The sequence below is a fragment of the Python bivittatus genome, unplaced genomic scaffold (genome assembly GCF_059951505.1).
Source record: "Python bivittatus isolate LINGU-HERP-01145 unplaced genomic scaffold, Pbiv_v1 ctg000700_np1212, whole genome shotgun sequence".
NCBI lineage: Eukaryota > Metazoa > Chordata > Lepidosauria > Squamata > Pythonidae > Python > Python bivittatus.
This window is the reverse complement of record NW_028277098.1, coordinates 28,739,445-28,764,984: the sequence shown is the minus strand read 5'-3', so window position 1 is coordinate 28,764,984 and position 25,540 is coordinate 28,739,445. Positions and strand designations below refer to the sequence as shown.

The 25,540-nt window shown below is 36.9% G+C and overlaps 1 protein-coding gene across 1 annotated transcript in view; it reads right to left on the bottom strand.

Moving 5' to 3' along the window:
* Positions 1 to 2,744: 2,744 nt before the first annotated feature.
* Positions 2,745 to 25,540, bottom strand: part of COL24A1 (collagen type XXIV alpha 1 chain) — a 166,237-nt gene continuing 143,441 nt past the window's right edge. Inside the window, exons 53-60 of the mRNA XM_088153680.1 lie at positions 20,217 to 20,252; positions 15,184 to 15,219; positions 15,060 to 15,086; positions 14,282 to 14,347; positions 12,510 to 12,678; positions 10,049 to 10,158; positions 7,069 to 7,284; positions 2,745 to 4,808 (exon numbers count right to left, since the gene is read on the bottom strand). Coding sequence (XP_088009806.1) covers positions 4,662 to 4,808; positions 7,069 to 7,284; positions 10,049 to 10,158; positions 12,510 to 12,678; positions 14,282 to 14,347; positions 15,060 to 15,086; positions 15,184 to 15,219; positions 20,217 to 20,252 — 807 coding nt within the window. The 3' untranslated portion in view covers positions 2,745 to 4,661. The remainder of the gene's footprint in view (positions 4,809 to 7,068; positions 7,285 to 10,048; positions 10,159 to 12,509; positions 12,679 to 14,281; positions 14,348 to 15,059; positions 15,087 to 15,183; positions 15,220 to 20,216; positions 20,253 to 25,540) is intronic.

The window sequence follows — 25,540 nt, the reverse complement described above, 5'->3', positions numbered from 1 at the left end:
GCGAGCGCGCGGAAAAGGAGCGCCGAAAACAAGCCCCTGGAATGCGCGCGAGGCCGGGGCAGCGTCCCAGCCTGAGACTTTTGGAAGAGGGGAGGGAGCCCAAACACGGGAGTCCCGGGTAGGGATATGGTGGTGGAGGAGTTCCTCTCTTCTTGTTGAAGAATCATGCGGAGGTGGTTGTGATGCAGTTGGCCATAGGCAGAGCAGGCTGCAATCCATAGTAAAGGTGTTGGTAACTGGGGATAAAAGGAATCTTCTAACACGTGGAGGGCTGCGAGTTGGGACCTGATTCCTGATAAGCTTCAGAGCCTCAATGGATCGGAAAGGAATGTAAGCGTTCTGGGTGTTAGTCTTTATTGTACTCTCGCTGTGTGGGACTTCCCCTGCCCTAAAGCCGCAGTTGCCACTTAGAGCACATCGCTCTTTACGGTAGTATTAGTATTTCATTCTTGACGGAATTGCGGCTCCAAACACAGGCTTCTGGGGATTTGCGGTATCTGGTCCGTGGTTTCTGGAGTGTCAATCTTTGCCTCCTTGTATTTCGTGTCCCTTGGAGGCAACATAGCCTGCCTTGTGTTTTGGTCTTAGTAATTTACCAAAGGTGTGACAGTTAATTCTATATTACTGTTATTATTTTGGTTTTTATTGTACACCACCATGAAATCATGTATGTAAAATCAATACATGCAATAAATGAGAAAAGGGACTTGGAACAAAGGGAGATAATGGCAGGCCTATGAACAGTTGCATTTCTTTCTCAGCAAATATTGTATGATTGATAATTTGCAGAGATGCAATGCTTGATATTACAAATTAGCCACAAGTAGAAACAATTATGCATATTTTACATACTAAACCAATTGAAGTCCCACAGTTGGGACTGACAACTCTGCCACTAAGCAGCATGGGGATAAAGTGGAATGTCATGTGACTGCGCCCAATTCAGTTCTGGTTGTTAGAAGAATCACTGCAGGTTGTGACTGCAACTTGTGAATTCCTACTAGCTTCCCCATTGACTGGTTGTCTGAAGTTGGCTGTGATCACAAATGGCGATCACGTGACTATGGGACATTGCGACCATTGTAAATGCATGCTGGTTGCCAAACACCTGAATCATGATCATGTGATCGTGGGGTGCTGTGATGGACACAACTTTGAATACTGGACGTAAGTCTCCTTTTTCAGCGCCCTTGTAACTTCAAACAGTTGCTGAACGAGTGATCAGTAAGCAAGGGCTACCTGTAGTTCAATCCTGGACCCCAATCACTTTAGGCATTGAGCTGGGTGGTAGGAAGGACCATGTTCTGGAGGCACTTTTACTCTCTGATGCTCTGAGTTCAGCAGTGCATGCTGTAGCAACGCAAGGGAAGAAAAGGGCTGGGGAGAGGATTAGCTTCATTGGTTCAGCCTGTTAAGCTAGCACAAATTTTTCTGCAATAAATATACATAAATGGTCAATAGTCACCACTAAGGATTCCTGGTATACTGGTTAAGGTGGAGCCCGTGAATGAGCAGTGATTCACTATTTATTGAATTTCTGGACTTCTCTTACCCTGGATAATTTAAATGATGAATGGATGTGTTGTCCTGTCTGCAGGGCAATAAGAAAGCCAGTATTTGACTTTCTAAGTGGATGACGCTTATCATTTTTATATGGAAAAAGTCCTTGGCAAAGCTTTGGATGGAAAAGCAAAATAACTATATTTTCTCTCCTTGTTGATTGCACTGAAAGCTGCTTACAACATTGCCCTAGATAAGAATTTGGGGAGAAAAGAACCTCAGTCAGAGACCCAACTTCTCCTTGAGATGGGAGACCTCCAGGGAATACACTGGGAGGCTGGAAAAACATCTCAGCAAAAGTAACGACAAACTGTATCTGTATTGTGGAGTCATTGGTGCTCTCTAAGCTTGGTTGTTGCTTGCAGATGTTTCAGTACCTGATTAGATAACATCAGTGCTAGTGAGTGTGGGGTTTTCTCCCTGCCAGTGTTGGTGGGGGTGTAGTTTATTTGTATTGCTGCCAAAAAAAGACCAGTTAATGTCTGTGTCTATTAAATCAATAGTCGACCTTGACAGGAAGAAGACCTTATCATCATCATTATTACTGTTTGGTGTTTCAGAATGGTCTACTGCCAGAAATTGTTCCAGAGCAAAGCTCTAATGAACATGTTTGTTTAATCCCTGTGGTAATTGTTAGTGTCCCATTATGCCATTTAGGAATAATTGCAACAGATATAAAATGCTCTAGAGACGACATGAATTAAGCATGGGACTGCATTATAAATGAGATCAGATTTATGATTGACCCTTCCTTAAGAGTCTCATTGGTAGGATCATCTTTGTGTTAATTATTTTGCAGACTGGAGTTAGCTTGGGGTAGGGTTAGGGTGAAACAGTGATAATGTACAGCATGTTTGTACAGCATTACCACTGCTTTCTAGTACTAATAAAATTTCCACTTAGAATACCTGAAATAATGTCATTCATCAGAGGATGTACCATTACATCCAAGGGTGTAAAGTTCTTTGTATAACTGCAAAAGCAGTATTTTGAGACTTGGGTTCCATCTTGTCTCTTAATTTTAAACAAACATGGTAATAACAAAGCAAACATTTCTGAAATGTTTAGAGAATAAGATTCTTTCCGGAACAAAAAAGCTTACAATTATTAAAAACAATTTCTTATATTTTACAATTCATCAAAATCATGAGATAAAGATAAAATAACAAGCCAACAAATGAAAACTGCATAAGAACATACTTGGGTAGTGGTAGGTAAAAAAGGGTTATACAAGTTTGAAATTTAAAATTATAACTAATGAATGTTAAACAACAAATTTTTGATTCTGTATCATACACGTATAGCAGGACTAATCAACTTGTTATGTTTCCCTTTAACTGGTCTCCTGTGGATCTAGTAAGGATGCAGTGGTAAAACTATGTCTGGAAAACTAGCATATCAAAGAGAAAATTGGTGTAAATATTTTACTCTGATGTGTTCACTTTCTGTGGTCAAAAAAATGCTTTAAATATTTTTCCTTCCCACTGCTTGAAGTTGTGCGTTGTAGATTTTATTCTGCTCTCAGTGACTATTTAGTCAATTATTTCAGATTCAAGCTGCAATAAACTTATTTGAATAAATTTACAATGGACAGTGACATACTAAATTAATCCATCCCATCCCTCCCAAATAAAGGAAAGCAAGATTGGCCTGTCTTCTTTGAAGGGTAGTATTAAAGTATCTGATACTTACTGAAAAGTCATTAAAAAGTATTTGGCCCAAAATGAATAAACTCATGAAAATAAACTATTCTGGAACAAAAGCACAGAACTCCCAAAGCGACTTATTTAAGAGTATAATTTAATAGGAGCCATTTAAATATATGTCGTATTAACATTTTCAACAGTTACAAAATATTTACACAATATATAATTATAGATGGCCTTGGATAGTTAACATCTTTAAGATCATTGTATGTAGTCCTTCTACAAGTACAAAATTCTGTTTTTTCTATAAGCACCAGATATGTCTGTTCCATATAACCATTTCATGTTACAGACAGAAATATTTCAAAACAAGATTTTCACATAAATAATGTTTTCAGTTATCATGAAATATGTGACCAAATATTTTTAAGACACAATTTTACAATGAAAAGTTCCTTTGATGTAACCAGTACATACAGCCTAAAAAAAAGGTAAAGAAAAAAAATAACACTTTGTGTTATATATGGAGCGCCAGGCCACACAAACAGGAAACATAAAGAGGTAGTGGATCATCTGTAAAGATGGTTGTGTCCGAAAAGGACCATAATTCAACTAAAGTTTTATTAAAAAAAATTTATATAATTTTTATTAAAGATTTTTTAAAAGGAAGATAAAAACTAGCACAAACTAAAGTAAGAAAAAGAAAAGGAAAAAAAAGCTAAAAGTGCAAGAAAGGGGGGAAAAGTAAAAGAAAAATAGAAAAGAAAGAAGATACAAAGAAGTAGCTTCCAATCTTCTTTACAGCAGTTACAAGTACAATTATAAATTTACCTTTATTCAATGGTTACAACTGAACTTTCTTCTTTCTACCATCTATCCTGTCTAATCATCAAAACCACAAATCATAAGTTCATTTTTTTCTGTTTTACACAAAAAGTCCATAAGGAGTTTCCAGTCAGCAATAAACATAGATATTGCCTTTTTGCTGATCAAAGAAATCAATTTCACCTCAAACAAGTCAATTCAGCCAACGAAGTCAATTTAAGAGATTTTATGGTGGTGTAATTTATTGTCAATATAATACAAGCTATTGCACATTTGGGAGCATACACCATACTGCTCCTTTTTTTACTGCATTCTTCCATCTTTCTTTAAGGTGTCCTGGACAGTGCTGTTAATAAAATCAAGAACACTTGATTTTCTGAAGAATTTCCATATATGTGTATTTTTTAGTTTAGAGAATAACATAAAAAGCACCAACCAAAAATTAAATAGTTTATTAATATTGTCAAGATTTCTTTCTTTCTGAAGCCATTTCTCCTTCATAGGAGGAAGTCTTTTTCTTCCTGAGATTCTTTAAGAAATCACCAGCTTGTTGCTGTACAATTCTTCTATGGTTTCATAATTATGTCCTGTGTCCTGTATATGGTGATAGGAGGAAGTTTACTTGGAATCCTAGAGAAAACACACCGAGCCACTTTCTATGTAACGTTGTTGTCCCTGCTTGAGATGAAAAAATGGATGAACCTGAACAACTGGTAATTGATTGGTATCTTGAGTGTGAAAAAGAAATTGAGTTTTATGCCAGCTGCCATCTTGAATCTGCAATAAAAATAAGAAAGCTAATGAAAACTTAAAAACATAGATTTTATCTAATCTTTACAGACAAAATCAACAAAGAAGCAATAGTTATTACCAAGGATATGCAAATATTCCATGCACAAACAATTCTGTGCATAAAGAATTGTTTTTGGGTATGTGTTTGAACAAAAATATTTATTTCTGATGTTTTGATTTGAAAACAGAACAAAATGACATTGTTTTGTTCTAGTTGCAAACTAAAACATGATTGTTCCAGGCAGAAATGGATGGGGTAAAAGAATCAGACAAAGCCAGGGACACGGGCAGAGGATGAGACGAGGCAAGGAGGAGAGGTGCTTAGAAGTTCATGATATGGGCAGGCTAATAGGACAGCTGTTTAGGACATCAGCAATTGTGGCTGAGGGAAAGGAGAGATGTGAAGGCAGCAGGCAAAGTGGAACTGAAGGGATATGCCAAACATGGAGATGCTGAAGGGAGAGTATGACATACCAGCCTTTCCTGACCCACCACACAAAGTTGCTCTGGATATTGTTTCATATGAAATCTAACACAACCAAAATGTTCTGGATTTTGATTCCGCTGACCTAAAATGGCTCAGCAGAACTTCCAGAGCAATATATCCTGCTTTCTTGCAGCAGCTCAAGACAGCAAAACATGAGATATAATAGATTTGTCTACAGTTTAAGCACTGAACAGACTAAAACTTGACTAAATTTCAGCAAAATGGCTGCATCATTTCCATTCAGATCATTTTGCTTCTATTCAGCAGTTCATTATACTTTTCCACTGTAGTGGAGAAGTGTGGGGAAACTACAACAAGGTTGTGAAATGTCTTTTATACCATACGAGCGGGCAAAATTTTGATGGTTGGGATCACTGCTTAAAATTTTAGGGGGAAGACAAGGGCCATAGCATAGCAATACAATGAGAATGAGGCCACACTGCATATGGAGGGAATTAAAAATATGGGGAGTAGAGGTTGCAGATTTGTAGAATGGGAACTAAGATTTCCTTTACCATTTAAGATATTTTAATTTTATTTATCAGAGCCAGTTTGGTGTAATGGTTAAAAGAACCGGCCTAGAAACTGGGAATCCGTGCGTTCTTCTCCTGCTTTAGGCATGAAGCCAGCTGGGTGACTTTGGGTCAGTCACTTTCAGCTCTAGGAAGAAGGCAATGGCAAACCACTTCTGAAAATTAAATGCACTGGTGGTTCAGGCATTCGCCAGGAGGCAAGGTTGATTTGCAGGCACCACCACCATCAATAAAAAACCCTTATTTATACACTACCCTTTGTTTCCTGCAATTTCCAATTTCTAGAAATTATAGTCAGAGGATGTTCCTTATATATAGCATTCTAAGCTTCCTGGAAAAATAGTGGAATATAAATGTAATAAATAAATAAATGTAATTGCTGTTGCAAAACTAAGTATGTGGAAGAAAAATATTTATTTTATTTTTACATGTACTCAGCATACTTTCTGTTCTTTTTGGGCTTGTCATCCTGCCATCTATCTGCAAACTGAGGTTAGTAAGAATTACAAAGAATAATTTATGATGACAAGACCAGATCAAGAGTAAATGGATAATTCTTGGCTTCCTTAAACAAAAACAAGTATTTGGAGTGCAATATTTTGTTCATAAACCAGAGGTGATTCAATAGTCATTGGAAAAAATGAGCTCTTGAAGGTTTCCATAAAATAGTCATAAGCACAACAACTTTCATTTTTAAATCATTAATTTATTTTATGGTTGTCTTTATCTTAGGTACATAGGCAATAGGCGTCCATGGCAATTACGAATTTGGGCAGAAAGATTTATGGCCTGGTATTTAAGAACCAGGTCTGCATTCTTCATCATTTCTATACAGCTCCTTTGCAGAAATGGAGGGTGCAAATGTCTACACATTTTTGAACGTATGACATAACAGAGCTACTAGTGTGGTTAATACAAAGCATCTTTCACACTGGAACTGATCTGTGGCACAAAGGCTGTAAAAGTTTAGTCACCATGGATATAGAACATTAGGCTTCTGTTTAAGAATATCCAGGTTTTAATTCATAGCTAACCTCAAGTCTTAAAGATAACGATAATCTCAGCTTTTGTGAATGTTCTAAATTCATCATAATCCGTAAGTTACATTAGTGGTTGAATGTATATGGGATGGAATCAATATTGTTTGTGAATGAAATATATGTATGAGAAAATACAGAAGTATTCTTTTTATTAACATTTTCAGTAATGCGTACAGATGGCTTACCATGCATTCATCTAGAAGTACTTTTGGTTCAACCAGTGTGTTTGCTTCAAAAATATGGCCATTCCATCCTTTGAAGATCAGGGAAGGTTTCTGATCATGTAATTCATTAGTTTTCCACACTGGGGTATTTAGGCAGTGAACTGTAATAGTGTGGGTTGCTTCTGAACTCAGCAAATGAAGGAAGTTCATCTGTACTTTTCCAATGCCAAATTCCAACTGTTTAAGAAAAATATACATTATTAGAAAAAATGTGGCAGTTCATGACCACAAAGCATATTGAGACTGTTAAGTTTAGAAATATTTAATATATAATTCTTCATTTAAAAAAATCCATTGGAATAACAAACTATTGGTATTTAATCTGTTAAATTATTCAGGCAGCATATTTCTTCCTTTTCACAACATTTTTCTTACAAAAAATATTTACACAATATAAATATGGGAAGGAAGATGACATAATGGGAATGGAAAAAAAAACTGTATACTTTGTTCTTCAAGTTGTCATTTCCATATGGACCCTATGTAGGATCTTACACTGACATTTGGCTTGAATTTCTAATGGTTCTTCAACTACATAGTGGCACATTGCAGGTCTGAAATAACACTGCAATAAAACAAATGTTCATCTTGTTTTTCTTCATTGTTTCCACTAAGTTCACCAAATGTTTTAGGAAACAGGATACAGACAAAGAGAAGAAAAGAAATTATTAAATAATAATACCACTGCATTAGTAATGATTAAGTTTTTGTTCTCTATGTAACCCTAAAGCATGATAAGGTCCTTATCTAATCTTGCCAATTTGTAATTATCTGGAAATTATTTTTGAGTATGAGTGCATAGGACTGATGGGTTGTAGATTTACATAACTGCTGATACAGTTAAATAAAGCTTGTCATTATACTATAAATCATAGTTTGCCTCTTTTTTTCTTTGAACATACAGCTAAGGAACGTGTATTTAATTCATGATCAAATATGTTACATCACAAGAGGCCCTCATTACAAAGTTCCTTAAGTGTTAGCTGCTTCTACCCATTAGGAGTAGGTTCATTTGTGTTGTATGTATACAGGGAGAAAACAACTTAAGCAAAAGGGAAGACATTCTAAAAACAAAAGCAGGTGATAAGGAAAGAATTGAGAGCCAATCTGGTGGCTCAAAACCAGGAGACTGAGTTCTTATCTTGCGTTAGGCATGAAGCCAGTTGGGTGACTTTGAGCCAGTCGCTCTCTCTCAGCCCTAGGAAGCAGGCAATGGCAAACCACTTCTGAAAATCTTTCCAAGAAAACTTTAGGGACTTGTCCAGGCAATTGCCAGGAGTCAAGAAGTCACGTACATGCACGCAAACAACAGTTAGAAACAGATTTTCTCCATCTTCTCTGCTATAAGCAGCCTCTCATGGTCCAGTTTGCAACCTATATCTGCCAACTGACAGTGACCCAATCTTTGTACACCGGTTAACAGCTACCAGCCCTTATGGTTAATAGCCCTGTACCAGAATTAATTCCAGCTGAAAGTCAAGCTTTTTTGGCCTTCAGGAGACATGTAACCAAAAGACAGCTAGTCGCAAGGAATAAATATAATAAATTTAATTCAGATGTTTTTTAAAATACTCCACTTAAGTAGAATACATCTGTTGCCTAAGAATGCTGCAAGCAGATCAGTACCTCTTAACTGAAAAATACCATCTGGGACATAAATCAGCCAAAGTGAGCAGGAGATAAGGGAGAACATTACAGCAATAAAATAAAAGGAAAAAAGGGCAAGGAAGTTACATAGTGTAGTACAGGTAGTCCCCCGTTTAAAAATGAGTTCCGTTCCCAAGGTCTGTCCTTAAGTCAAATTTGTATGTAAGCCAGAACAGTATTATTGTATAATAAAGTATAAGTAATATTGTATAATGAAGTCAAACCATTGTGTATTTAACTAATTTTGCTGCATTAGGCTTGTTATTAACTATGGGTCGTCTGTAAACCAGGTGTTCTTAATCTGGGGACTACTTGTACTCAGTACAACAAAGTCACAAATACACTTCCAAACCTCTACACTGCAATATGTTTTTCCCACAACGGATAGAATGGAAGCATTTCCCTCCTTTCCAAGTTTCCTTCTATATGCTCAGAATGTACATTTTCTCAGTATTTAATGGTTAAATTCTAAAACCCTGGGTATTTGATTGTCAGCATGATCAATACAGGTAGTCTTCATTTAGCAACTGCCTCCTTTAGCAACAGTTCACAGTTATGACGGTGATGAAAAAGTAACTTTGTGACCAGTCCTCGCATTTGCGACCTTCACAGGTCTGTAAAGCAAAGGAAAGCTGAAGTAAGATGGTCTCTTAGTGACCGCTTTGCTTAATGACTGAGTTGCCGGTCCCAACTGTGGCCTTTAAATGAGGACTACCTATAACTTTTTCCTCAGGGTAAAGTTCTCAGGAAGTCTGCCTGTGATGGAATGGACTTATGAAGGCCAGGCTCAGAGAGATAAGCGTGTTCTTAGCCCTCAGCAGGAGTGTGGGAAGTTCCAGAAGTTGAGGCTGGCACCTCCCTAAGGAATTCACGGTGTTGTGGTTGGCTGGCTTGGGAACTAGGGTTCAGTCTGGGGAGATTTGCTGTCTGGAGGTTGTAGCTAATAAATGCAACAGAACTGTATTTGCATTGTCTCTTGGAGTTCTTTGGGCTGAACCTGACACTACCCTACATAAACAGTTGATCATAGATGATAGCAGCTTCAATCCCACTACAATAATGTTGAAAGGATCATCAGGCTGGCATTGCATATAGATACAGTGCAATGCTTTAGTTTGGATCTTAACATTTTACATGTGGTATTACAAGTTTTCATTGGTCCCATTGTAATGTTTACTGATTGTATTTTTTTTTTTAAATGATGGGCAGTCAAATTCCATAGGAAAATTTCCAGCTTTTACAAATAAGTAAAATAGCAAGAAGACCAAAACATGGTTGTTGCAGAATGATCTACCTTTGTGACAGATATAGGAGATAAACATGTCTGGCCACCAGCGGTGAAGTTGCAGAAAACCTCAATAGCATCTGAAGGGCACCCAATATTTGGATCGATCCAATATTTTCCTGTTAGTTGAGAAAACAAAAGGCAGACCAATTCTAAAATATGTTTTTCACCTGTTAAAAATCTAGTTTCTTATACAGAAAAGACTTCAGTGTTAACTTTTTTCTGCCCTTATGTTTTCAGATTCCAAAAAAAGAAAGGAGAAAAAGAAGAGAGTTAGATATACAGGTAGTCCTCGCTTATCAACCACTCGTTCAAAGACCATTCAAAGTTGTGATGGTGCTGAACGAGTGGAACTTATGACCAGTTCTCAAAGTTCCAGCCATCGCAGCACCCCCACAGTTATGTGATTGTGATTCGGGCGCTTGGCAACCAGCTTGCACTTACAATGGTTGCAGCATCCCATGGTCACGGGATCACCATTTGCAACCTTCCTTGCCAGCTTCCCACAAGCAAAGTCAATGGGGAAGCTGGCAGGGAATGTCACAAGTCCCTCTGGTAAGTTCCCCCCACCTCCCTGTGCACTGCACCGCATACTCCTTTCCTTGGCCTCCCTGCGCTTGCACACATGCACCTGTGCCCTCCTTCCCTCAGCCTCTCTGCATTCACACACACCTGCACCCTTCTTCCCTCAGCCTCCTTGCACTCACATGCACCTGCACCCAGCCTTTTCTCAGCCTCCCTGAGCTTGCACACACCCGCACCCTCCTTCCCTCAGCCACCACACCACAGCACACCCCTCCTCCAATTCATGCATGGCCTGTGCTGGGCCTCCCAGGGCCTCTCCCAGCCCCTTGCAGCACCCTGTGCTCCTAACCTGGGACTCCTGCTGCTTCCTGCTTAATGACCTACACATCTTGGGGTTACAATGGCAACTGGGACTGCCTGGATTGCTGTCACTAAGTGATGTCGCCATGTGACATTGTACTTTACGACCACATCACTTAGCAATCACAGTCCTGATCCCGATTGACATTGTAACCCAAGGACTACCTGTAAGTGAATTATGGATCAACTATATCCAATAGAGTTCTGAGTAGAAAAAGATTTAAGGACTCTGTATTGTTAGTTTTTCTTTGTTCAATTAGTTTTTCTATAACTATAGCCAAAGTTTCCTACAAATATGCTGTGTCAATAATGAGAATAATTTTTTGTGTATGTGTTTTCAGATTAGCCCAATCTCACAACACTGATAGAAGAATTCATACAACTATAGAACTGGAAACTTTGTAGAAGAGCAGAGTCCTTTGGATTTACAAGCAGTATCTCAGGCCAGCAAGTTCAAACCAGCTAGACTATACAGGAGGCACATATATCCGTCACAGAATAAACTTTGCATATACAGGTAGTCCTCACTTAACCACCACAATTGGAACCGGAATTTAGGTCGCTAAGCAATGTGGTCATTAAGTGAATCATCACATGAATGCTTCGCTTAGCGACTGCAATCCCGCCACTCCGGGTTGCCATCATTAAGTAAGAATCGTGGGTTAGGCACGGCAAGTTCCTGTTGGCTTCCCACAATCAAGGCAGTGGGGAAGCTGGCAGGAAGTTGCAAGCCCCAGGCACTGCTGGGTGGGAGAGGGAATGAGGGTATGTGGGAGGGTCGGGGAGAGTGCACAGGGATGTGGTGGGGTCAGGTGTGCAAGGGCTTCAGAACCACTTGGATTTTCAGCCTGAGAGTCAAGAGGCTTCTGAAGACTCTCCTCTCTGGAGCTGAAAATCCTCCATGGCTGAAAATCTTGCTTGGATTTCAGCACGGGGCGTTTTCAGCCAGGCCCCAGAGATGAGGGACTGGCTGAAAAAGCTCCATGCAAATCTTTGGGGGCTGGCTGAAAAAGCTCTGTGCCAGATTTTGCAAGATTTTGTCATGGAGCTTTTTCAGCCAGCCCCAAGAGACGAGAGGGAGTCCTCTCAGCAGGCAGCAGCGGCTTGCAACCTTCTCTGCCGGCTTCCCCAATGACTTTCTGGGGAAGCCAGATGAGAAGATTAGAAATGGTGATCACATGATCACAGGGTGCTTGGCAACTGGTATGAAGTGATTGCCAAGGGCCCAGATCGTGATTATGTGACCATGGAGGCGCTGCAATGGCCATAACTTTGGGCACAGGTCATAAGTCCCTTTGTTTACCATCGTCGTACATTTGAACAGTCACTGAATGAATGGTCGTTAAGCAAGGACTACCTGTAAAAACATATATAAGCTATGCAGTTTTGCCATTGCTTCTCAAAGAAAACAATATCTGTATCTTATGCAAAATAGGCAATTCTATAATAAAAGACCAAGAGTTCAGTTGCTGTGGATCTTTGCTATGAAATAATCTCTGAATTCTAAACAGATCAAAAAGTGTATGAAGTTTGTTAATTAAAATTAAGGTTTATTTTAGAGTATTTAATGATTTTAGAGACTTACCATTAGACACTTTACGTTCACAGTTAAGCAAGTCTCTGCAGATACGTGCTGGGTTATCTCGGGTTCCCAATGGATTTTTGATGCTATGGAGTAAATTGCTCAGATAGTGTAGTGTTTTGAATATTTTGGCACTGTGGTCCAATAATGTCACTTCAGTGTTCTGATAATTCTGCCAAGGTAAAAAATAGAAAAAAAGACCATTTATATTATTGCAAAGAAATGTCATTGTACTGGGACATGGTCAGTTACCAATCTAAGCACTGCATATAATAGAAAATCCAGATTTTCCAATTAAAACCCAACACGTTTATGAGAGGTACTAGAACAAAATAAGTTAAATGGTGGGGAAAGCTATGCCTTATATAAAAGGTCTTTCCAATTGATTAAAGTGAATCTCAACTGCTAGTTAGCATTTGTTTGGCAAGCCTCACTTAAAAAGAACATGATATTCTAGGGTGGATATAAACGTATTTACAAATAAATAAAATAATTTTGAGGAAGTAAATAGTTACATGGCAAATAGGCCTATTTTTAAATAGGCATTTTAAAAAATTAAAAACAAACTATGATCAAGGCGTTTTTGTTGGAGATGGAAGACCATGTAAGGATTTTGAAATGGTGAATTACTAAGGCCTTAACATTCACAGAGATAAAATGCCTGCCATATAAAGAAGCTTATGAACACAACTATTGGTGAATAATGGATCTTACAGCCTTTCTGTTTTCAGAGATATTTGTCATAATTGGATATGACCTGATGTTACCTGACTTGGCAATAATATGTTTTAAAAAATCTTGTAATAGCAGTTGATTACTTGCTATATATGAGCCAGCAGAATGCTGTGGTTATAAAAAAGGAAAATATAATTTTAGCTGAATGATCATTTCTAGATTACCAGAAATAAGAATTCAATTTTATTCTATGTTGGCTAGACCCCCCTCCCCAAGTATTGCCTCCAGTTCTGGGCACCATACCTTAAAGCTTCAGACAAACTGGAACAGATTCAAAGAAGAGTAGCAAAGATGATCAAGGGACTAGAAATTAGGTTTTATGAGATGGAAGGAACTGGGAAAGTTAGCATTCTTTAATTACATATAGGAGAAGATAACTCAGAGTAAGACTGATATCTGTTCTCTGTTACCCTGCTGTGAAGGTTGCAGAATAATGGAAGTTAGGTGACAGAAAGGCAAATTCGGATTGAATGTTAGAAAAATCTTTTAAATCTGTCAAAGAACAATTTGACAGTGGAAACAATTATCCAGACTGGTGGTAAGTTTCCACTTGTTAGATATGTTCAAGCAGAGCTGGATAGCTATCAATCAAGGTTAATTTAATTTGGGTTCCTTCACTGAGCATGAAGATTGACCTAAGTGGTCCCTTCCATTTTTATAATTCTATGATTCTACTATATCATGTTTGGTCCCAATCCCTGCTCAACCTTTTTCTATATTAAAAAGTCCTAACATTGTAACACTTCCTTATGAGATGATACCATGTCATCTCTTTTTTGTTTTAACCAACCTAAATAATTTGGTGTTAAAACACTTACAGTTGTATGTCTTATTCAGTTAGGTCAAAGGGCTCAGATAGATACATGTATCTTTTTCTAGTTTGCCATTCAATGCTTTTCCACACAAATATAGTATTTGAATATAATATTTGAAACTCTGTAGTAAAATAAAGCCTTTAAAAAGATGCATATCTTATTGCTGAAATGGTTATTCTAACGTATGTATGTTATATATCAATTTCAACTTGCAAATATTGTTACCTCCATTTCTAAGGCAGCATTTGAGTCAATCAAGGCTTGAATAGTGGCACTCATGTCAATTTGTTTCTGTGTATAATTAAAAAGTTTCTTATCAGTAACATCATTGTCCAGAAATTCAAAATCAATCATACAGATCTCTCAGAATTTTCTACAGAATTAAGAACAGTTATTGGGTATGCAAGGACACCAAAATCTTGTCATAGTCTGCTACCACTTAAATTTGTTTGGTGCTTTAGTAAGCTGCAGGGCACTCAAGAAAGTTGCAGTGCTGAACTGCAAGGGCTCCAGGAAAGTGTTTGAGATACTGAAGTGATGGTGGGAAAGTACCCAATATGAAAAATGATTTCAAATACAGGATGAGCATACAGAGGTTTTTATTTGTTGTAATGATTCAAATACTGTGATACACACAACATACACACGAGGTAGCCTAGTTTTATAAAAGTAACTAGAAATATGAAAAGCAACAAATGATATCACTAATCAGGGATATTTTTTGAAGCGGCAATTCTACGTACTATCTCCTGACTCTAGGTTCCACTGAATTAAGTCAGCCTTATTTCCAAGAAGACTTGCACAGATACTGTTTACATGTTATCTGATCAATGGGCATACCCTTTTAAGATAATGCCTGTGCAACTAGAGTAATACCAGATTTAAATTATTTCCATTTAAAATGGTGACTGTAGAGAAGAGGATTCAAAGGTTAGGTTTGTATCCTCCCTCTATCCCTTATTACCCAGTGATGACATCATTCTAATAAATAAATGGAACTTACTCTTGGTCCAGGTGCTCCTGGTGGACCCTAAAAAGAAAAGGGAAAAAGAGAGTTCATAGGATTGTGGGTTATATAAATTGGGAATTATGCAATCAGACCTTTTGAGAAGAATTTGTTTGCTTACAGGTAGACCTGGACGACCTCGTGGTCCTTGAGGGCCCTGAATAAAAAAAGAGATGATAAAATGCCTGAGCCATAGTAAGATCCTTTTAAATTTTCATGTATCACCTTGTAATTAAATGCAATTTAATTCATCTATTAAGTATAAACAAACCTAGCTAACAGGAGCTATATTTGTGACCTATACAAAGATTTCTCAATACACTGTAGACCATTTATCTAAGTTCCTGAAAGTATGTGCTGTGTATTTGTAAAACACGTGTGTAATATTTTTTTTAAAATCTACAGTCCCTTCTAAAAGGTGGCAACCCAGTAAGACTAGATAACTAAAATTATCTTATTTATTCTTTCATTCTTTTTATATATTTGGAGTTCATTTAGAAATGATTAGTTAAACCATATCAGAGACACAGGTAGCAGTTTGTATAATCCCCAGTCAAAGTGTTACTCTAAACAAGTTCATGTATTACATGCTTAATTTATTAGCAGTGCATAAATATTGCAGACATCAGTTTTAATGACAACTACCTGAAAGTCTGTTCTACAGAAGGTAACATTTATTGCCTACAGAAGGGCAAATACTTCCCAAATCTACAAGCTTTATAAAAAAATAAATTTGCATTGATGTTGTATAATGTCACACTTGAGCATAATTTTGCCATACACGTACTATGCCATGGTACATATAAAGACACTTAAAGATTTATTACATAGAAAGAAGCCTCCATAAAATGCTGCACAAGCTGAGAGGTTAGGTTAAGTGTGCACTGGGTTACAATAAATAAACCCACCCCATATGTCATGTCTATGTCAATACAGGACTTCTTTAAATTATTAGTGTTCGCATTTAAAACCATCTCTTTCCTTATGAGCTGAAAGTAGATGACATGGGGGTTTCTTTTAATGTCCTCCTCAGAAAAGCAACACTGGGAGGTCAGGCTGAGAAAGAATATGTGATCTAAATTCACAAACTTAGCTCTGAAGTCAGGAAAGGAACTGAACCTGGCTTTTTTTGGTTCAAGTCTAATGCAGCAACCCAAAATTTTAGCCCTTTCTAAAATTTAAGAAAAAAGGAATAGCTCTGGAAGACATGATTATGTGCCATCAAGTCAGTGTTAACTCTTAGTGACCATACAGATAGATTTTCCCCATGACCATCTGCCCCTAACTAGGTCCTTCAGGTTTCCCAATGGTGCATTCATCAGTGGAAGATATAGGGGAATGATATACTGTAAGGATGATAATGAAAATAATCAAATTTCGGAGTAATCACCTTGCCTGAAATCAGCCCTTATCCCAGTTCTATTGCTTTGCTTTCTCTGCACAAACACAGCAAAGCTCCTAGTTGGTGAAATAGAAAGACTAGCAACTCCCCGCTTAAAGTGTGGGGCAAAAGAAAAAACAGAGTGATCCTGAGGTACAGGATCCTGATCCTGAGGTACAGGATCTTTCCAGCCAGTAGAAGTACTAGCAGCCTTCTTTCAAAATTGTATTTTATTAGCTTAGCTGAGCCATAAAAAATTTAAAAGGCTATAAACTGTTGTAATATATACTTCATGATATGAGATGCAGAACATGCAAGAATCTGGAAACTCCTTTGATAAATTTTATTTCTTTTCTAATCCCAACTGCAGGCTGCTGCATGCATTAATTTAAGTTTACAATGTTTCCCTGCTATGTGCAGGATTGCCTTTATAAATCTGCTTAAATTCTACTGTGACCAAAAGAATAATAATTGGAGAAAAAAAAATCAATTTCCTTAACATGATGATGATGGAGGTAATAATACTTCAGTAATTCATTTGACTGCTAGCACAAAGGCCAGCCATTTTTTCATATGCTGGTACAGATAACAAATACGCTTTACTTTAATTGTGTTACATTCTTTTTAGTCTGGACTGAGCAATGACTGTAAGTATATCACAGTTGAGCCTGAAGTAAATCATCTCAGTTCTTCCACACGGCTGGTTTATGGGAGCACAGAGGTTGCAAAATGCTTTCATCCTCACCCTGCACAAGAAGCTTATCATCAATTCATAGAAAGAAATGGAAACTGTCTAGCAAAAACTTTTCTGCACCACTTTAAGAAAAAAAAAATCTTGTTCAAAAGTAAAAAACAACAAGAATCTAGGAAGGATGCCAATTGCTTTTCCCCACCCTCAACATAATACAATCAGATGTAGCAAGGAACTGAATTAAATTTTCTTAATGGTTTTCAACATAATTGGAAATAAAAATTTCTTCTCTTGTAAAGGCTAAACTAATTGCTTTGTGCTGCCAAGAAGTTATGTATAATTCTTCTCTGAAAAGTCTCATGCAAAGAATTTCATGATGGAAGAAAACTTCTAATTGCCAGCGGTGCAGAATGCCATGACCAGAAGATTAAATTACGATGCCTGTTTTCCCCTGAAGCTCACTGGAACTACCATTAGCAGGAAGCTAGGAATTTATATCAGAGTAACTTAATGTAGTTCAGCAGATAAAACCAAAAGTATCTTTAGACACTAAACAAGTACAATAAAATGAAAAGCCTAAAGCTCCAATCCTAAATGTGTGTAGTAGAAAGCAAGCACAACTGAAAATAATGGGCTTAAATCATAGGACTATGAGACAGGTGTCACATCTGGTCTCGGAAGGACCAGAAAATAGCATTTATAGGGTCAGTGCTTGTTTTGACAGAAAGAAAGCCTGAAAATAGTTAACATTTTTACTTTCCTCTTGCATGGGAAAAACATTATCAGTAATATCTAATATCTGACTGGAAACCCCTTAAGGACTTTTTCTGAAAAAAGAGAAAAATAAACTTGTAATTTACGGGTTTGAAGATTAGAAAGGGTAGCTTATGGAAAGAAGGAAATTATGCTGTAATCTTAGGGTAAAATATAAATCCATTTATAACTGCTGTCAAAAAGATTGGAAGCCGCTTCTTTATAATCTTTTCTTTTCCTATTTCTTTTCCTATTTTCTTTCTTATTTATTCACTATTTTTCCTTATTTTCTTTGTTTCTTTTCTAATATTTGTATTGTTTTTATCTTGTTAAAAATTTATTCAATAAAAATTATATTAAAATAATATCTAATATCTAAAAGCATGTGATATTTGCTTTGTTGTCAAGTCATAATCATCTGCCAACATTTAAACAGATCTCAATAAGGTTATTTAATCAGGGTTGGCCTAAGAGATTGGGACTGGCAGCAAGCATGTGCTGCTTTGATACAGATATGTACTCCAAAATCCTTTGCAATTTATTTATGTATTTATTCCAATGACAGCTCACCCTTCTAAGAGCTTGGCAGCTTACGTAGGGATCTCACCTCATTTTAACCCCATAACTATGAGCTAGCTTGGAGCAAGAGAGAGTAATTGGCCACAAATTACCCAGTGAGGTATGTGGTCCAACACCTTCTCCACCTTAATGGCTTGCAGAACACTGCACATGTCTTGATTTTTATTATGGTTTCACTGTTACTCCAGGCAATGGCTTAAGTTTGTGTACTGTTGGACTACTCTTAATCTTTGGACTGAGTGATTAAAAAATATTGCAATCAGTCAATCATCTGTAGTCCAGTAAAAATTATTGCAGTAAATAAACAAATAAATGAAACAAATAAACATCTATAGTACAGTTATTACAATTTTGTGAAGGTTTAGGATTAGAACCTTGCTTAATAGCAAGAGTCATCTGAAAGGAGAATTCTTTTCAAGAGAATTGTTATTATATACTAGTACCATTCCTACTAGCATAACCTAACTTGCAGTTTTCTCTTGAAGATTCAAGGAGATGGCTAGGACTTCAAGATGCACTTTGTTTATATTCCTCACCTCAACATTTTGACCATGTGTAAATCCTACTTATTTAGGTGAGAGTGAAATGATATTAGCAGGCTCAGTAATCAGGAGACTTATATGTAGAGGTTACAAAGTTTTATGGGAGATTTGCTTGCCCCGATTCACTATATTCAAAAACCAGTGACACTAAAGCATTAAAGGCATACTGGGCATTGAAATTAAAGCCACCTTTATCTGTAACATTTATTACAAGCTAGTGTGTCAATACTGACATGCCACAATATTATGAGGCAAATCTATGTTATTAGTTTACCATTATAGTTCTGTAAGAAGTTTACCGTTTATGGCTTCAGCGAAGAAGCCTGGGAATTGGAGGTTTAGTGAGACTGATATATTTTCTGATAGAGATATATAACTTCCTTCAGAGGACTACCTTCCTAAGGTTTTCTGGACAGAGGAGAAGCCACTCACATATCCAAAGGAATCAGGCATAATATAGCAATTTAAATGATTCCTGCCTAGAAACACATTTCTCATACCCAAAGCTAGCAAAGTCATTAGCAGGAAGACTCCTGTCTGACAATCTAGAGCTGCTACTAATATATTCACCTGGGAACCAATAGTCTGACTGTAGAAGACATTCTACATTCCTAGATTTCTTTCCTTTCATCAGTTGCAAAATGTTAAAAAAAAAAACTCTACTTCTGTGATTTTTCAAAACAAGGAGTATGTGAATGGTATTTGCCTAGCTAATGAGCTCTGATAGAATGGGCTTCCTCTGGATCCTTTTGCACAGGGAATGTCATCACGAGGAAGTACAGAAGAGAGCACTTTCAACTGTTGCGATACACGGATGTTGGGTATATATACCACTCAGAGTTGGCAACAACTGGAGTGACAAATACTGTAAGCCCAGCAAGCAAGCAAGCAAGCAAATAAATAAATCAGTCCAATCTTTTTGTTTAAAAGTCTGTTTACATTGAGTGTAAAGACAAAAAAATTCACCCTACCACACTAATAGCATGCATACCACCTATTGTGCATCCACTGTAATTTTTGCTTCAGTGAACTAACGCTGTACTAGACAGGAGGTCAGGTACTCAGGCTAAATGTAAGCCAGTCTGGAGACAGTTTAGAACCACAGCAGTATGGTCTCTTAAAACCTGCAAATAACTCTCAGTGCTTTGCTAACTAGCCTTACATATCCCTAACCCTCTCTACAACGTATGAATATTGGTTTCACTTACGATTTCACCTCTGGATCCCTTTTCCCCCCTGGGTCCCTGGAAAAAATGGAATTACATTAATCTTGTACATCCTCCATCATTTGCTTTCAATCACACTGAGATTTACTGATATCTGAATGCTTATATGAATAAATACATTAATTCAGCTGTATGAATATTTACAGAAAGAAATTTACCTTTTTACTTGATAAAAATGATTTTTAATGACTTTGTAAAAAAAATCAGAGTATTTATACTATAGTTCAACCAATAAAACCTTGCAACAAATTTACATAAAAATGTTTTTTTAAAAAAATAAACCATTCTGTTTTGGTTTCAACATACAGTAATTCATAAATAACACAAATTTAATTTGCAAAATCTGCTTGTGCTTGGCCTTTTTTTAAATGCATGTCTTATAGCTCAGTGTAATTCTGTTTGCTGTATTTCATCTACTGTATGTTTAAATACAAATATATAGTAAATCATAATAACTGCACAGAAAATTAAAATTATTCTCTCATGCACAATGTACATACATATATTTGTTGTTGTTCAGTTATTCAGTCACTTCCAACTCTTTGGGACCCAATGAACATCATATTGCCAGGGTTGTCTGTCAATAACTGCTTCTGTTGGCCACTTTTGTGATTGCCTTCTATTTTTCTAAGTATCAGCCTTCTCCAATGACTCTTGACTTCACATTATGTGTCCAAAATATTTAAGCCTGAACTTCATTGTTCATCTTGTATTAACAAGTTGTTCTTGTGATTGTATTGTCAACAATTTTCTCTAGCACTACAATTCTTTTTGTGTATTTTTATTTGGTATTATTATATTGTTTTTTACCTGTGTTTGCTGCCAAGAGTCACTTATGTGAGAAGGGCAGTCATATAAACTGAATAAAATAAATTCAAAGACATCAGTTCTTCTTTCTTCTAATGTTTTCACAGCCATATATCACAGCTGGGAAAAAACATGCTTTGACAATACATATCCCTGTTGTCAGTGTATTATCTCTGAATTTTAATATACTGCTAGATCTGTCATAGTTGTTCTCTGAAATAGCAGATATTTTCTTATTTCATGGCCACAGTTACCATCCCCATGAATTTTTGAACCTAGGAAGACAAAGTCTATTACTATTTCGACTCCTTCTGTGAGTATCTGCATTGGGTTGGCCTTGCCTGTAGACATAGTCTTAGGTGTTTGGGTATATCTATATCTATACCTATAATCAGCAAAAATGGCTTTTTCACGTTCTTTTTTCACCTTTAAGGACAGATTGATGTCTTCCTCTCTTCCAGCATCAAAGTGGTATAGTTATCATAGTTGAGGTTGTTTCCCCCAACAATTTTAATTCTAATTTCGACTTCTTCTGATCTAATATTTTTCATGACAGATTCTGCATATAAATTAAATAAATATGATGAAAACATATAGTCTTGGTACATTCCTGTCCCAAAGCTGAAGCATTTAGATGCTCCATATTCCAATCTAAGTGTTGCTGTCTGGTCATCATACAAATTCTTCAACAAACAGCTGAGGTAGTCTGGTACACTCATGTTCTCAAGGGCTATCTATGATTTGTCATAGTCTACAGTCACTGATTTGTGTAATCAATAAAGCAAAAACAGAAGTCACAGAAATCATTCTCAAACTCTTCTGACTTTTCCATTATCCACTGAATGTTAGCAATGTGATCTCAAGTGTTCTTCCCTCTTTTGAATCCACATTGTACATTTAGCAGTTGTTTCATGTACTGTTCATGTCTGGATTACAAATTCCAGAGCATTATTTAATAGCATATGAGACAAGTATAACTGTTCAATAGTATGAGCATTTTTCTAGCCTTTCTGTTTTTTTTTTAAATACTGGGCTATAAATTGAAATTTTTCCAGTCCCTTAGCCACTACCATGTTTTCCATTGATTATGACTGATTATGTGCCATAAGGATGGTGTTGACTCTTAGTGATTGCATAGACAGATTTTCTCCAGGACACTCTGTCCCCAAACAGGTCCTTCAGATCTTCCAATGGTGCACCACTGCCAATGTAATCGAGTCCATTCATCTTGCTGCTGGTTGTCCTCTTCTCTTTTCTTCCACCTTTCCCAGCATTATGGACTTCTCAAGGGAGGTGGGTCTTCGCATAATGTGTTCATAATATAATTTCATATTTATGCCTTGAGTAAGTACTCTGGATTGTTTTGTTCTACGATGCATTTCTTTGCTTTTCTTTTTTTTTGGTATTCCAGGAGTCTTCTCCAAAACCAGGGTTCCCCAAAGTGGTCAATATCAACCCCCAAGGGTCAATGGGACTATCCAAGGGGTTGGTAAATGTCTGGGGATCAATAAATGATGGAAGGTTGATTTGGGTCAATCAATCTTTTGGAGTCTCTGTAGAGCTCCACCCCAGTCCCTAGTCCTGAAGGTGAAGTAGCTAGTGGTAAGGCAGTGTTACCCAGGGTTGATCAGCCGCCAGCAAGAGCAGCTTTGAGTTTTTTTTATTAGTATTATTTGTAGAACTATTAGTTAAAGTAGTATTTATTAAATTATTTTCATATAATAAATGTTTTGGGGTCGATGAACAATCTGAAACTTCATGAAGGGGATGATGTGCTGAAGAATTTGGGGACCTCTGTCCAAAACCAATGTTTAAAAGCATTAATATTCTTTCTATCCTACTTCAAAGTCCCACTTTTGTTTTCACAGAGCATCACAGGAAACCTGTTGCCTGCACGATCCTGATCCTTGTAAGTAAAGACACATCATTGCATTGAAATATCATTTCTAAGGTCTTCATTACTACTCTACCAAGTCATAGTCTGCAGGAGATTTCTTGGCCACTTGTTCCTTTGCTTTGATAGTCGATCCTAAAAGGCAAAAGCTATTCACCACTTTAATATCTTTACTGTCAAGTCTAAGGCTGGTTGCTGTACCTGTTGTCACTAGCTTGGTCTTTGGTCTTCTTATATTTAATATTAGTCTCATTTTTCACTGTGCTTGTTGACTTTTATTATTAGAGCTTCCAGATCATTTGTATGTTCAGCTATCAGAGTAGTATCATCAGTATAACACAGGTTATTGATGTTTCTTCCTACAATTTTAAACCATGTTTTCCATACCTGCCTATACCACTCTCATTATACCATCTTGTAAGATTTTAAACAGTTCTGCTGGTTTTCCTTCTACAGTTTTTGTTAGCAATATTTTCTACAGCCCATAGACATTTCCCTTTCCAAATGTCTGGCTTTAGTTCAGGAATAAAGCCTTTCTATGTATTACTGTTCTTGGGATTTTTTTTCCAATTCTTCAGTATATTCATATTCTTTGAATCCTTTTTTTCTCCAGCAGATTGTTGCCTTGACGTTTATCATGTTCATCTTTACATAAATGTTTCTCTTGGTTTCTGTAGCTTTCTTAAACAAAATTCTTATCCTTTCAATTGTTATCCTCAAGTTCACCTCACTGCTTATTTAGATATAACTCGTCTTTTTTTGTTCTCCTTTGGTACTCGACATTTAATTGAGCAACTTTTCTTCTGTCTATTTTGCCTTTTGGTTTTTACCTTTCTTCAGATATTTCAGTGTGGCAACAGACAGTCATTTCAACATCTTTTGTTTTGTGTAATTCAGTATATTTTTGTTTGTGCCATCTGTAATGATGTTACAGATTTCATTATAGTGTTCTTCATGTCCTTCATCTAATCTATTAGATCTATTCTCTACCTTACCCCCATGATAACGTAGAAATCTGCAATGTTGTATCTTGTTGATCTGATGAATTTGCTTTCTTTATGGTGGCTGGTGTGGGTCTTCCGGGCTGTGTGGCCGTGGTCTTGAAGTCTTGTTTCCTAACGTTTCGCCAGCACCTGTGACCGGCATCTTCAGAGTGCAGGAGCACAGACAGGAGCAGTTCTCTCTGACTGTGCTCCTGCACTCTGAAGATGCCGGTCACAGGTGCTGGCGAAACGTTAGGAAACAAGACTTCAAGACCACGGCCACACAGCCTGGAAGACCCACACCAGCCATCGTATGCCGGCCGTGAAAGCCTTCGACAATACATTGCTTTCTTTAGTTTAAATTTTAAATTTTCAAGGAGTTTGTGATCTGAGCTGCAGTCACAACCACATCTTGTTTTTGCACACTGAATGGAGCTTTTCCAGCTTTGATTTCAGATTACATAGTGAATTTGATGTTTGTGTTTCCCCTCACATGATGTCCATGTACTGAGTTGTCTTTTAATTTATTGGGAGAAGGTATTTGTTATAAATGTTGAATTTTCTTGGCAAACTCTTATTAGTCTGTACACCAAGGCCATTTTTTCCATTATTCCATATATATGTCACTTCTAATTGTAGAATTCTCATTTGCTATAACTATTATGCCTTCTTCTGATATTGTGTCAACAAAGTGTTGAACTGTTACCGTCCGTTTCCTCTGCATCTGTGGTTGCAGCATAAATTGTTTGTTCTGAAATTTAGTCTTTGGAAGTTGTACCCAAGCACTGATTTTGATGCCCTTTTGTTAATAATTATACCAGTAGTATATGAAGTAGGTCTCATGCTCCTTCTAACCCACTGCAGACCATTCCAATTTGCTGATTTCCAGAATATCAATCTTCCATCTTAATATTTTTGCTCTGAGAACATAAATTTTGTCTTGGTTCATGGTTCTGACATTCTACCTGCCAACTGTATACATATCTTTGCAGCACTGAACTTTTATTTTGCTTCTGGACATGTCAACAGCTGGATGTCCTTTCAGCTTTAATCCAGCCACATCATAAGCACCAGTATTACTCATACTTCTGCTCTTCTCAGTAGCTTCTGATTTTAGGGCTGGTATTCCAGTATTATTTTGATATTGTTCTGGTGTGAAAGTCCATTTAGTTTTCACGGCAGAATCTTGGAGTGGGTTGCCATTTCCTGCTCCAGTGAATTGTATTTAGTCTATATATACATATAGGTTCAGCTACATTGAATATGTGGTTAATTAAAATGTTAAATTATGTATAGAAATGACACAATTTCACAAACAAGTTTAGCCTTATTAATAATATATCTGAATGGTTCAGTACCATCCAAAGCATAAAACAAGAAATGAAGAGTAGTATATGATTATAATTATGACTCTCCTATATAACATTAAAATTAATATTTGTACATGTGTGTAGCATAACTAGTTTTTTTCCCTGTTTTTAAAAAGAAGCAATTATCTGATTTTTTAGAACAGTTAATGAAATTTCCAGATCTTGCAGCTTTTAAAAATATATTCCTTATAGCAGGGTTTCTCAATCAGGGTCCATAGAACCCTAGGATTCTGCGAGAGGTCTCTGGGGTTC